Source organism: Amblyomma americanum, chromosome 7 (assembly GCF_052857255.1).
Source record: "Amblyomma americanum isolate KBUSLIRL-KWMA chromosome 7, ASM5285725v1, whole genome shotgun sequence".
In the NCBI taxonomy this organism is placed as follows: domain Eukaryota; kingdom Metazoa; phylum Arthropoda; class Arachnida; order Ixodida; family Ixodidae; genus Amblyomma; species Amblyomma americanum.
Window position 1 is genome coordinate 163,133,498 of NC_135503.1, and position 12,563 is coordinate 163,146,060.

Sequence of the window (12,563 nt, forward strand, 5' to 3'; positions counted from 1 at the left end):
CTGGGCCTTCAATGAAGCCACACTTTCGATAACAGTTCGCGACTGTGTCCGCCTTGACAGCATTCCACGATGTTGCCAGCATGTGGCAGGCTCCGAGGAGATTGAAGTCGTACGATTTGCCGCTGTCCATACACACAAGAATCCGCTCTAGGAGGTGGCGCCTGTACAGTGTTTTGAGGTTTTTAATAACCTCAAGGTCCATAGGCTGCAGCACAGCCGTAGTGTTTTTCGGCAGAAATGCCAGACGGATCGCCTTCAGTCCGCTGATGTCGCAATGGGCTGAACAGTTGTCGACGAACAACAGAACATTCCTGTTCTGTGCCGCGAACTTCCTGTCGAGTGTGCGCAGCCAATCCGTGAAAATCGCTCGCGTCATCCACGACTTTCTGTTGAAAGCATAATCAACAGGGAGAGTTTTTAGCCCTTTAAAGCAGCGAGGCTTCGCTGCTTTGCCTATAACTAGCAAGCGGCACCGTTCCGTGCCAGTCGCGTTTGCGCACACCAACACCGTCACTCTTTCCTTGCTTCTCTTCCCGCCTGAACACGTGTCGCCTTTGTAACTGACAGTCTTGTTCGGCAGCAACTTAAAATAAAGCGCGGTTTCATCTGCATTGAACACATCGCTGAGCGAGTAATCGGCAAGGTAGTCCTTTAGTTGACCTGAGATCCAATTTTGACACGTTTCTTCATCAACTGCGGCTGCCTCTCCACAAACGCTTTTAAACGTAAGTCCGTGACGGGCCTTTAAAAGCGACAACCAGCCTTCCGACGTGCTGAAGCCACTTATGCCTATCTGGCTGGCGAAGTCCACTGCCTTTGCTGCAATTATTGGTCCACTTAGCGGAATGTTCCTGCTGCGAACGTTCTTAATCCATGCCATTACAGCATCCTCCATCTCTGGATGAGCCGATGTTCTTAGTCGTTTCCACGAGGGCTCCATCTCCTTTTGATACGCATTGAAGATCGAGTCCTTGTTCTTGAGGTATGTGGACAGCGTGCATTTCTTGACTGCAAACTTCTCTGCGATCGCTGTCTTTGTTAGGAGACCACGTTCGACCTCCTGTAATATCTCCACCTTCGTCTTCAAATCCTTTGCGGAGTACTTTCCTCGGTTTGCCAAGATTGGCACAGTCGATGAGACGTCACCAGCGAGATACCAAACAAACGAGGAATATCACGCAACACAAACTTCGCTAGACACCGCGGCAACAAAGACTAGGCGCAAGAGGGGCCGGGTGCTGCGTGCAGGATGAAGGAGAGGAAAGAGTCTTCGCTTCCCGAGCTGCACATAAAACGGTACCGGAAGTCACGCGTTCTCGCACGGGCTACTGGGAGAGTTTAGCCGACGGCGCAGCCAATAGAACGCTGGGCGCAGCGGCGTCGTCTGCTGCATGGGCAGGCGCGCTGGGACGGCGCCCAAGTAGAGGGAAGCGGGGGAACGGGGAGGGGAGGCCCGCTTGATTGAAACGTTTATTTCCATCAGAAAAAAAGCGCGGCTGCAAAAAAAATGTGACGTAACCGCCTCTCCCGAGTACTTCCTTCCTCCATGGTCGCGTGCGTCTCCAATGGTCACGACCGCCTCGGCGCAGCGGAAACCTGCAACGGCTTGCGCCGGAGGTTTCCGCTGCGCCGAGGCAGTCGTGACCATTGGAGACGCACGCGACCATGGAGGAAGGAAGTACTCAGGAGAGGCGGTTACGTCAACGGCTCGCGCCGGAGTTCGAACCCGACCGCGGCGGCTGCGTTTTTATGGAGGAAAAACACTGAGGCGCCCGTGCGCTGTGCGATTTCAGTGCACGTTAAAGATCCCCCGGTGGTCGAAATTATACCGGAGCCCTCCACTACGGCACCTCTCTCTTCCTTTCTTCTTTCACTCCCTCCTTTACCCTTCCCTTACGGCATGGTTCAGGTGTCCAACGATATATGAGACAGATACTGCGCCATTTCCTTTCCCCAAAAACCAATTATTATTATTGCGCCGGAGCCACCATGGCCGGAGCATAGGCGGCGCCCGCGGTAGGGTGGCTACCCGCGTGACCGCGCGTCAGCCAAAAATAGACAAGCCAATGCTTCGACGCTCCGGCAGCGAAAACCTGCTACGGCAAGCACCGGAGGGTTGGTTCGGGCAACGAAATTCACGTCTCACCTCGTGCGTGCTGACATGCGTGCTGGCTTATTTTTTTTCTCATCATTCTGCATTTTTTTAAATTTTCAGCGCATTGTATTTGCTACGAGGTGACTTCTATAAGCGAGGAGCAATGCCAGCCATCGGCGCCTAGTTCGAATTAACCGACGTGGATACCGGCATATTCGAATTATCGGGAGTTTTGACCCATTGAAATACACAGGGCTTTGCCGGGACCCGGCCGTCAGTTCGAATTAACCGGAAGTTCGAATTAAGCGATTTCGAATTAACGAGGTTTTACTGTATTGTATTTACATGATTGTAAGTCAACCTATTTTTCAAAATTTGGAAATCTAAAGTGGAGGGGTCAACTTACAATCGGAACGGAAGCATGGCACTATAAATAAAGGCGATACAAACGAGATATCAGGCATGCTGCAGCGTGGTTGCATTTTTGCTGCGCGGCTCCGTCGCATCACTTTTGGTGCTGGCCTTGAGCAGCTGCTATGCCAACACGCAGAACTGGCACCTTCCCCGCGCACTGCAGCAGATGGCAGCTGTCGATAAGCAGCAAACCGGCACACCCCACTCCCCATACATGGCTGCAATTGCGGGTGCTGATAAGCGGCGGCAGCCCGGTCATGCATTTGCATTCTACTCTTAAGAGACGTCCTCCAATTTTTTTTTTTACTTTCGCCCGCCCACTTGGCCCTCAAGGGAGTGTCGATACTTGATGGAAAGGCCATTGTTCCAATCGTGGCGGCACTGCCACTCGAAACGGCAGTGGCGCTGGGGAGTGTCGGTAGCCGATGGAACAGCTGACGCTGTTCACGTAGTTTCTCTGATTCTGACGCATTTGACTACTGCTGGCCGCGTTTCACAAGTTTTTAATGTAGTGTCTCCTCAGTCGTCATTTGTGCCCCGGGTCTGGTAAGCAACTGGCCTACATCTGGCTACATTCAAGATGGCCGTCATACTTAAACTTAACGCCGAAGAAATGAACAACTGTGTGTCGGGCTACAAGTTCGACGATCGCAACAGGTGCTCCGCGTATGTCAGCTGCTGCGAGGCAAAATTTTCAGCTGTTCCACGCAATGTCAAGGTGCGGCTGTTTGCAAACTGCATGATTTTGCTACATGACGACGTTAGAACAACGTGCTGTGGAACCGCAACAGCGATCGCGGCAGCAGCGCTAGTGAGGATGATGGCGCAAGTATGGACAAGTAGACCAGTGAGTGACTAATACATTTTCGTTTTCGAATGTGGAAACGGGCATGCCCGCGCATAGCGGCTGGCGATAAGCGGTGGCCACATGAAAATGCTATCACATCCTATTATTAAAGGCCACACTTACACGATCTCCAAGCTTTTTTTGCTCTGAAATATGATATGGGGGGTCGACATAGATTAGAGTCGACTTAAAATCGTGTAAATTCGTTATTTGCCAAGAGTTACATCACAAACTGGCTATAGCAAACTAGCTGATAGTAAAGTGAAACTGCTGTGCCATTTGACAGTAAGGATGTACTTAGCAACCACAGTAAAGAGCGTTTGGCCACTGTGACACGGAATGATGACACTGCGGCACACATAGTGGCACAACTTCAAGGTTAACATTCGGAGGCAAAGATGGCAGAAGAGTGCACTTTGATATGGTCTAACCGCCAGGCTCACGAGCTGTGAGAGGAGGCTAACTCCGGGTTGGAAATGGCAGACTGTCCCCCCCCACCCCATATTGCAAAACGAAAATCTGGAGCACTCAAAAGAGGCCTTTTTAGCGTTGGTTGCACATACCGTATTTTGTTACAGTCAAACCCGCTTATAACGAACATGAGCATCACGCGGCGTCCGTTCTTTATATCCCGAAGATCGTAGTAAATGGGCCACAGCTTTAAAGACAATTGCTTGTCAAAACACAAAATTTTTTCTTTGTGAAAAAGTCCGTGATGGACGTCTGTTTCTGCAGCGCAGAAGCATGCTATCACCGAGGCCCTTGGCATAGACAAGTTGCCTGAGGCTCTCTATGTAGCTCATTGCTACAGGCGCGCTTATGGGTGCTGGCTCCGAACTTTCATCCTCATCTGATTCCTCCACGTCACTCTTGTCCCACACTTCAGAAACAATGCCCTCGCCCGTGCACGGTTCCGCAGTGTCGGCGTAATCATCGACAGAAATAAAATCATTCCAATCAATGTCATGAGCCCCCATGTCGGAGCCGATGACACAGTGCCACAAATCGCCGCCGGGCTGGTCATCTTCCAAAGCATCAGGCTCGGCATCAAACACTGTGTCGACAAAGCCGGCTTTGCGGAAGCAGTTCCGCATGCAAGTGGCCATCACCTCCGCCTAGGCCGCTTTCATTATCTCTACCGCTGAATACAATGGAAATGGGCACGGTGTTCCCGTCCACCATCCGGAATTACAACCAGGGCCCGAGATTCAAAGCCACTGAAGCGTCCGCACCGCAACTAGAGTGACAAAAGCGCGCGATGGGGTAGACATGCAACGTGCACAGGTGGCAATCAAGCCAATCAATCTAAAGATACAGACGCACAGCGGCAGCGGAGAAACCAATGAGGGGCGTCCATGAACGTCAGTGCAGCCATCTCTTGGCTCCCATGGAAGGCCTGCTTCATAGAGCGTGGCGTCCACAATCGGCACCGGCGGCGGCGCGGTTGATCGCGGACGCCAAGCACGGATTTGCAAGAGAGTGAGGAGAGGGGAGCGGAGTTGCGAGGGGCGGGAGGGCGATGTTGGAAGGCGTGTCAGCGGAGAAGGGTAGCTCACTCGAGAGCAGCGCGAAACGGGACGGGCAGTTCGCCTGCGATGAGTCTCGGAAAAACATGCTGCACGCCGGGCGCACAATGGGGTCGGAGGCAGGTTATCTCGCATCGCGGCGCCGGGTTTACGCCGTCCGTTCGCTGTAACCTATCAGCAGGGCTTAATGACGTTCGTTATACATGTGATTTTATGCCATTGAAACAATGTATATTTTGATGGTCAAACAGGTCTTTTTCGTTTTCAGCGAAAGTTCGTCTTAAAAGGGGCCGTTATATGTAGGCTCGACTGTATTATTATTATTTGGGACGCTAAATGTGCCGCACGGCATAAAACGTGGTGTCATTAACGAACGTTATGATATGTTACAAAAAGACATGAAGTCCGGTTATGTATAAAAAGTCACATAATCTTCAGGCGTAAATGTTTTTGGCTAGCCACAAGTGTAAATCAGAGTCATTGTTTGAGGACAGGCCTGCCTCTTGAAGCTTGAGCGCGCACCAGCGAAGTTCCTGGGCATATCCACAATAGGTGGTGGACAGTGGTGTCAGATGCAGGTGCTTCGCAGTGAGGGCCTTTTTCCGGCACAGGAATCTTCCCACTTTGCCACTGGTGGTGAACTGCAGGTGTAAGGGCCACTCCGACCCGCAGCCGATTCAGAGAGACCTCCTCCTCCACCCGTGATAGGTTGGGGGGGGGGGGGTAGGTACACGGGGGAATAAGAGCACGTGTACGCTGCCTGAGGGAGGCTGAAGACGTTGAATGTGTCAGAAGTGGATCTGGTGGCAAAGAGGCAGGGGGAGGCTGTGGAACGTCCGTTAAACGAGATATTATGTCAGGTGCGATGCTATCGACACTCTGTGGACGCTTGAACCCAGTGGATGAGTATAGGCACCGGTTAAGATTTACAAGCAGCATGTATGGCCTGGGAAATCCGAAGGGTACCAGGGACTTTCTTTAGGTGCTTCAGAGCTTCTTGTGAATGAGTAAACAGGTGCACCTGGTTATAAGGAGGGTCGTCAGGTAAAGTTGAGGGTGTGTCAGGGTGTGTTGAGCTGTGCTACCAGTAGTGGGTCACAACAAAAGTCACAAACATTCCGAAAAGAAGCACAGCTGGGAAGGTTCACTTCCTTGCTTCTTGCCACTTCCACATACTCTGACGTCAGGCCAGAGAAGCAGAACCCGCTCTATCACTGGGACCTTCTCAATCCACCGATGTGCTCTGAACTTGAGAGGAAACAGAGTTTGCCCAGTGACAGCTACAAAGTCTTCTGTCCGGGCAGGTGCATCAAGAAACAGCCTACTCACAATTGAGAGCAAAATGTCCAAGCTCCATTTGCTTGCTTTAAGACCTGCCTTGTAGGCATTATGCACAGTGTGCAAGCTACAGCTGCCCAAGTCTAAGCACCTCACCAGATAGTTTTTCTGTAGGTGCACCTGCAGGCCTCTGAATGCCTTGAGATTCACATTGGATCCATCCATTGATAGTTGCACTAATTTATGTAACGGAAGTGGTTCTAAGGCACCAAGAAGTTTTTCTTGCAGGTCTTCAGCCCTGGCATGGCCCATAAACACAGATGTGAAGTAGCGTACGGTGACCGACTGTGATGCATCCCAGTACCTTAGATGAATGTCCATTTGCTTTTGCTGGCTATTCTCATTCAGAGACTCGTCGAACAAGACAGCATAGTAGTCGCTGTTCTCTATCTCCTGCCGCAATGAGGTAAGCAAGAATGGCCTCAAACCATGGCACGCGATATACGAGCACTTCTGCTCACCGCATGTGAAAGATTGTGCCACCTCACTGTCTGGAAACATCCTCTTAAACAATTCATTCACCTCTGATGACGAATTATATAAATAGTGCGATGTTATAACCTTCAATGTCCACAAAATTTCTGCGTCCATCACAAGTTCATGCTTCTTGCACGCATCCATCAAGCTTGACGACTGCGATGACGCTGGCTGTGGTTCGCTCGCTTGACATTCAGATATCGTCAGGAAGCTCCTTATCATGCAGCTACTCCCGGTGGCTTGCATGTGCTATCTCTATGCTTTCCACTTTTTAGATGGCTTTTTAGTGCCGACTCCCCCGTGGCAGCAAGGTCGAAATACTTACAGCAAAACTTTGCATTTTGCCTTGTGCAGATTTGACATGTCCGGCGCAAGCCACTCTCGGTAGTTGTCGTTGTTCAGCCACGACCTCTGAAATTTGCATTTTCCGGGCATTGTTTGCACGCACGTTGACGGCACACACTACGCTGCAGATGCACACAAAATGTCACGATACCGCCGTACATACACACCCAAGCATTACACGTGCAATAAATCTCGCGATACAACCGCACATACACATATGAACGCTATGCGTGCACAAAATGTCATGATGGAACCGCACACGCACGCATAAGCGTTACACGTGCACAAAATGTGACGATACAACTGCACATGCAAGCGCTAAACACGCACAAAATGTCACGATGGAACCGTACACGCACGCATAAGCGTTACACGTGCTCAAAACATGACGATAGAACTTGCCACGCAAGCGCTAAACATGCACAAAATGTCACGATGGAACCGCACACGCACACATAAGCGCTACACGTGCACAAAACGTGACGATGCAGCCGCACACGCAAGCGCTAAACGCGCACAAAATGTCACGCTTCGACCGCGCAACCACACACATAGTTGCGGCCATTTATCTACTCAACTGGAAAGTACACAGGAAATGGCTGAGAGGACACGGTGGACAAGCCAGCGTCATTGTAGCCAGACGTTCACGAGCGTCCGCTAGGCACGTGCTTACTTGACTTTGTACGAAACTTACTCTATTTTTAACAATATCGCAGCGGGATTTCAGGTGGGTTGAAATTTTATTAAATGCAATCACTGAAAGTTTATTAAAAATAAAAATTTAGGAAATTCAAGGATTTTCAAGGATCTGAAAATTCCAGGACTTTCAAGGCCTTGAAAACAATCTTAAAATTCAAGGGTTTTCAAGGGTTTCAAGGACCCACACGAACCCTGCAAGCAGTAGACTGACGCAGCACTTTTCCTTAGCAGTCGGGAGGGTGAATTATGCTTGCAAAGCAATGTGGGAGCTGCACCACGACAGCAACAAAGGGCATGCAGGGAAGAAGGGAGTAGACTCCAGCGCTGCACTCTGGTGAAGGGTTTGTGCGCTATGGAAAGAAGCTGACTTCCAAAGTATTACAAAGGGTCCATGGTATTGCATCGTTGTGGTAAAATGAAGGAACAGCATCAGCCAAAACTAGGCCAAAGCTTTTAATGATATGTCTGCTGCGGGGTGCAGGGTGGTGCCAGTAATTATTCAAGGCACAATTTGCTGCCTACGGAGCACAATGGCATCAATAAATTCTTAAGGCACAGTATTTGCTAACTTTTGGGAGGCACACAAAAATAGAAAAAAAAAGTGGAAAGGCAGCAGCGGTGCAGGGGGATGAAAGAAAATAAATTAGGGCAATTCTGAGTTAGTAAACATTTCACTCTTCGACCACTTACGCCCTAAATTTATTATCCTGCCTGCCCCTACGAGAGCTCTGTGCATGCCGCCCACGAGCTGGAAAGGTCTTTTGTGCATAGACACTGCTTCCTGTCTCAACTCCTGCCACTACTCACTTTGCAAGCAGCTCCTCTTTGGACAGACGCTCCAGCTCATCCTTGGCCAGCTGCACCTGCAACAACACACCACCTTTTCACACATGGGCCCAGTGAGAGGTCACACAAAATCTGCCCTAAAGCGCACCTGCATCTGCACATGAAATGGTTGCAAGCTCTGCACCAGAGGTCAGGCCCATGGGGCTATTTGCAACAGCAATCTAAGGAACAACAAGAGCTGTGACGAGAGACCCACAAAAAGCAATCGCTTGCCATCCTTGCCAAACATGAACACTGCCTCTATGACAAACAAGGAGACAAAATTATAATTGAAAGTTTCGAAAATGAAATGGAATTGGGAACAATTTAGAAAACAAACGACCGTGACTATGACCGAGGGCTAGAGTGGACTCAAAATGCAGGAAAAGGGACAGCTCAGAACGAGCACGAACTAGGTGTGCCCCTTCCGCAGCCACAGTTGGACACGCACTGCCTCCACCATCAGTAGAAGCTCTGAGTGCATCACATGCTGCAGATCCAAAAAGGGGGGCATGTTTAATGTAAGAGGATTTACCAAGGCACACTACGAACATTACAACAGTGCAGGATGGCAAGCAAAATCTTTCACGCTGGATCCATCGCCACTGGCACAGAAACCCAGCACCTTGATGTCACTCGAGCGAACACTGCACACCTGTGAAGTAACCTGCACCATGACGTTACACCTTCCAAGCCGCCCACGTGATTACACGCTATTGGGAACCTGCGCTGCCCGGGGGGCGGACCTAAATCTGGCACCCAGAGCCACCTGGTTTCAAAATGGGTGATCACATAGTAAGACGGAGCAGACGAGCCGCTGGAGCGTGGCTGGTTTGGTCATCTGCTCCTTGGCTTTCTGTTGCGTTCGTAGATTTCTGTCTGATCTTTACTGCTCCGAAAAGCAAGAGCTTTTCGAGATTAGTTTAGCGACACGACTTGATCACCGCAGCTTCTTGCCAACGTCGATATTGCGGGAAGCATGCCAGTGTTGATGCTGCGCTAGGGGTTGCGATGTAAAACTCCTGTTTAGTATTTTTTTTTCGCTCCGGTTTTCCTGTTAATAGTGGAAGGATTTGCACACCACTAAAGAAACACTGTCAAGCAAAACAAGCTTCATGCCAATGCTCGTGGTTAACATCCAAGGGTGGCAAAGTGGCTGTTCGGGCGTGTTGGTAAGACATTCTAAAAACTTGAAGAGCACAAACAGACGAGGGCAAAGAAAGAAGACGTCACACAAACGAGCGCTCATGTGTGTCACGTCTACTTTCTTCGTTCTCGTCTCTTTGTGCGCTTCAATTTTTTGGAATCCAAGTGTGCTTCCGTGCTCTACACGCCATACACACAGTAACCCTGTTAAACATTAGTTTTTTGCACTTTCGAAAAACTGCGCCAGTATCTTAACAAGGCCAAAATTTGTCCACTTAAGTTGCATGTCGCAATTTATAACACATGCAGCATTGCATGGGAGAGAACCAATGTAAACATTGCTGGGCATGAAGCAAGTGTCAGTCCTGGCTCCTTAATACATATGTACTACAATATTGCCACAAATCTTTCGTGTTTGTTCATTCTTCAAAGCTGCCGGCATGCCGCTTAATCGCTTTGTTTGCGATGCAAAACGCAACCAGATTTAACTCGATTAATTGCATCCAGGCAGAGATGATTTTATATTGATCCAGAATGTTCTAGTAACTTTGCATGCTTTATCTCGAAAATTCGCTATCAGCTTTAAATTGAGCACGGCCGACAGCGGCGGGCATTCTGTTCGACGACCGCCGAGCACGCTTGTTGCCACGCCGCCGCCGAGTGATTCAGTCCATTGTGGGCGCAAGTCAGCCCAAATAAAGAGTTTTGTTCAGACGCCATTTTCCCTGTCGTTTTGTTCCCCAGATTGCAGTCACCACTTCGTGACATCTGGTGGAGGTGCGGGGTAGCCTTCTATGTTCTTGACACACCCCTTCAAGTTGAGACACCAGCCCTCTGCGCATCACACCGGAGGTTGAGCCAGCAGTTAACGAGCCAGCAGACGTCTTCGGGGAGAGAAGACCCGAGTTCGGGACCCTGCCGGACCGCACCCGACAACGAAAAGGCGCTGCTACAAGCACCACAATCTCGCCAAAGATGTCAACCCCGATCATACTGCAACAGCCGCATGCATTCAACAACTGGGATGATGCGGCAAAAATTGGAAAGGCATTTTTCTCACTGGAGGGCTCAGCAAGTATGTGGTACGAAAACCACAAGTCGGCCCTAACCACATGGGAGCTATTCAAGAAGGAACTTTTCAAGGTATTCACCAGCGTCGTGAGGAAAGAAAGAGCCGAACAACTCATCGAGTCCAGAATCCAGCTTCCAAACGAGCCCGTCTGCTGGTTAAGTTGAAGAGATGAAGTGCCTCTTTCACCGCGCCGACCCCGAGATGACCGAGGGAAAGAAAGTTCAGTTTTAATGCGCGGTGTAAAGGAACAACTCTTTGGCAGCCTCGTCCACCAGCCGCCAAAAACAGAAACAGTACAAATTCATGCAAGAAGCCTGCACGATCGAGAAGACCCTCGACGTCCGGGCTCGGCAGTACAACCACCCTTCCTCTGCCTGTGCAATGTGTCCGGACACGACGACCACCACCAGCGACAACTTGCGGGAAGTGATCCGCGAAATTGTCCACGAGGAGCTACGAATATTAGTCATCCTCTCCGCAGCCGCAAGCAGCGACCATCATGGATGTGGTACGGGAAGAAGTGCAACAGGCACTTGGCACCCCGACGGCCACAGAACCCCAGGCAATGACCTACGCTGCTGCAGTACGCACTCCTCAGCCCCAACGCCAACCCATACGTCCTCTCCGACAGGAACAACTTGTTCCCAAATGCCGTCTCCCTGCTCCCACCCACCCAGCCTATCAGTGACACTCAAGCCCCAGGAAATGCGACGCCTGGAGGACTTCCGACAACTGGCCGTTGTGCTTCCATTGCAGTGAGCACGGCCATAATCTTCCGTCGCTGGCCGTACCGACGTATCAATCTCGACGATTTGCCCTTGACGCCCCACGGCCACGCTTCGGCCAACGTCCGCAGGAAATCAACGAGTGCCTGCGTCGAGAGTACTCGCCGAACCGCCTTTCACGCTAACCATCGGCGTCCACCTCAAGTGTTGCGTCACCACGCCGCAGCTACGCAGCCGCAGTACGAAGAAGGTCCCCCAGCCTCCTTAGGGGAAACTAAAGATAGCAACCTCTGGAGGTGAGGTTCCTCCCAAGCGAAACACCGAAGATCCTCCAATGACCATGCCGCACGAAAACGCCGCCCCTGACACCGGGACGCCATACAATGACGTCGACCACGACGCGAACTGCCTTCAAAACGCCGCCGCTACCGAGAAACGCTTCGACAACATATTCTGCCCATGATTCCCGTACCCGACGAAGCCATGACCAGATTGCCAAGGACGACGTGCAACGCAAGAGCGAGGACGTCCGACTTAGTAGTTATTGACGGCCAGAAAGTTACCGCTCTAGTCGACAAAGGAGCCGATTACTCAGTGATCAATGGAACATTCGCCACGCAGCCGAGGAAACTCACGACCGCTTAGGATGGCCCAAAAATTTGCACCGCAGGGGGCCACCTCTTTACGCCATCAGGATGATGCATAGCGCGAGTGACTATCAAAGGACGTACCTATAATGCGACCTTCGTTGTGTACAGCAATGATCCCGCGAAGTGACTTTGGGTATGGATTTCTTTCATGACCATCAGGAGATCAGCGATCCAAGCAGATCAAGCTTTCGATGAACAAGGCCATCCCTTCGATGAGAACTCTGGAAAATCACGTCGCCCTAAGTGTCCTAGAGGAAGAAGTGAGCGTCCCACCTCGCTCAAGCGTTATCGTGACCGTAGGCGCCACGATAGTGATTAACGCTGAAGCCATCATTGAAAGGAACAAGCAGTTGCTTCTAGACCGAGGTATCACCATCGCACATTTCCGCAATGGCCGGGCCGAT

General features: G+C 50.7%; 1 protein-coding gene across 1 annotated transcript in view; it reads right to left on the reverse strand.

Annotated features, from left to right (window-relative positions):
- LOC144096733 (pre-mRNA-splicing regulator WTAP-like) overlaps positions 1-12,563 on the reverse strand; it is a 181,518-nt gene that overhangs the window by 144,367 nt on the left and 24,588 nt on the right. The window contains 1 exon segment of the mRNA XM_077629579.1: positions 8,549-8,604. Within this exon segment, the coding sequence (XP_077485705.1) occupies positions 8,549-8,604 (56 nt within the window).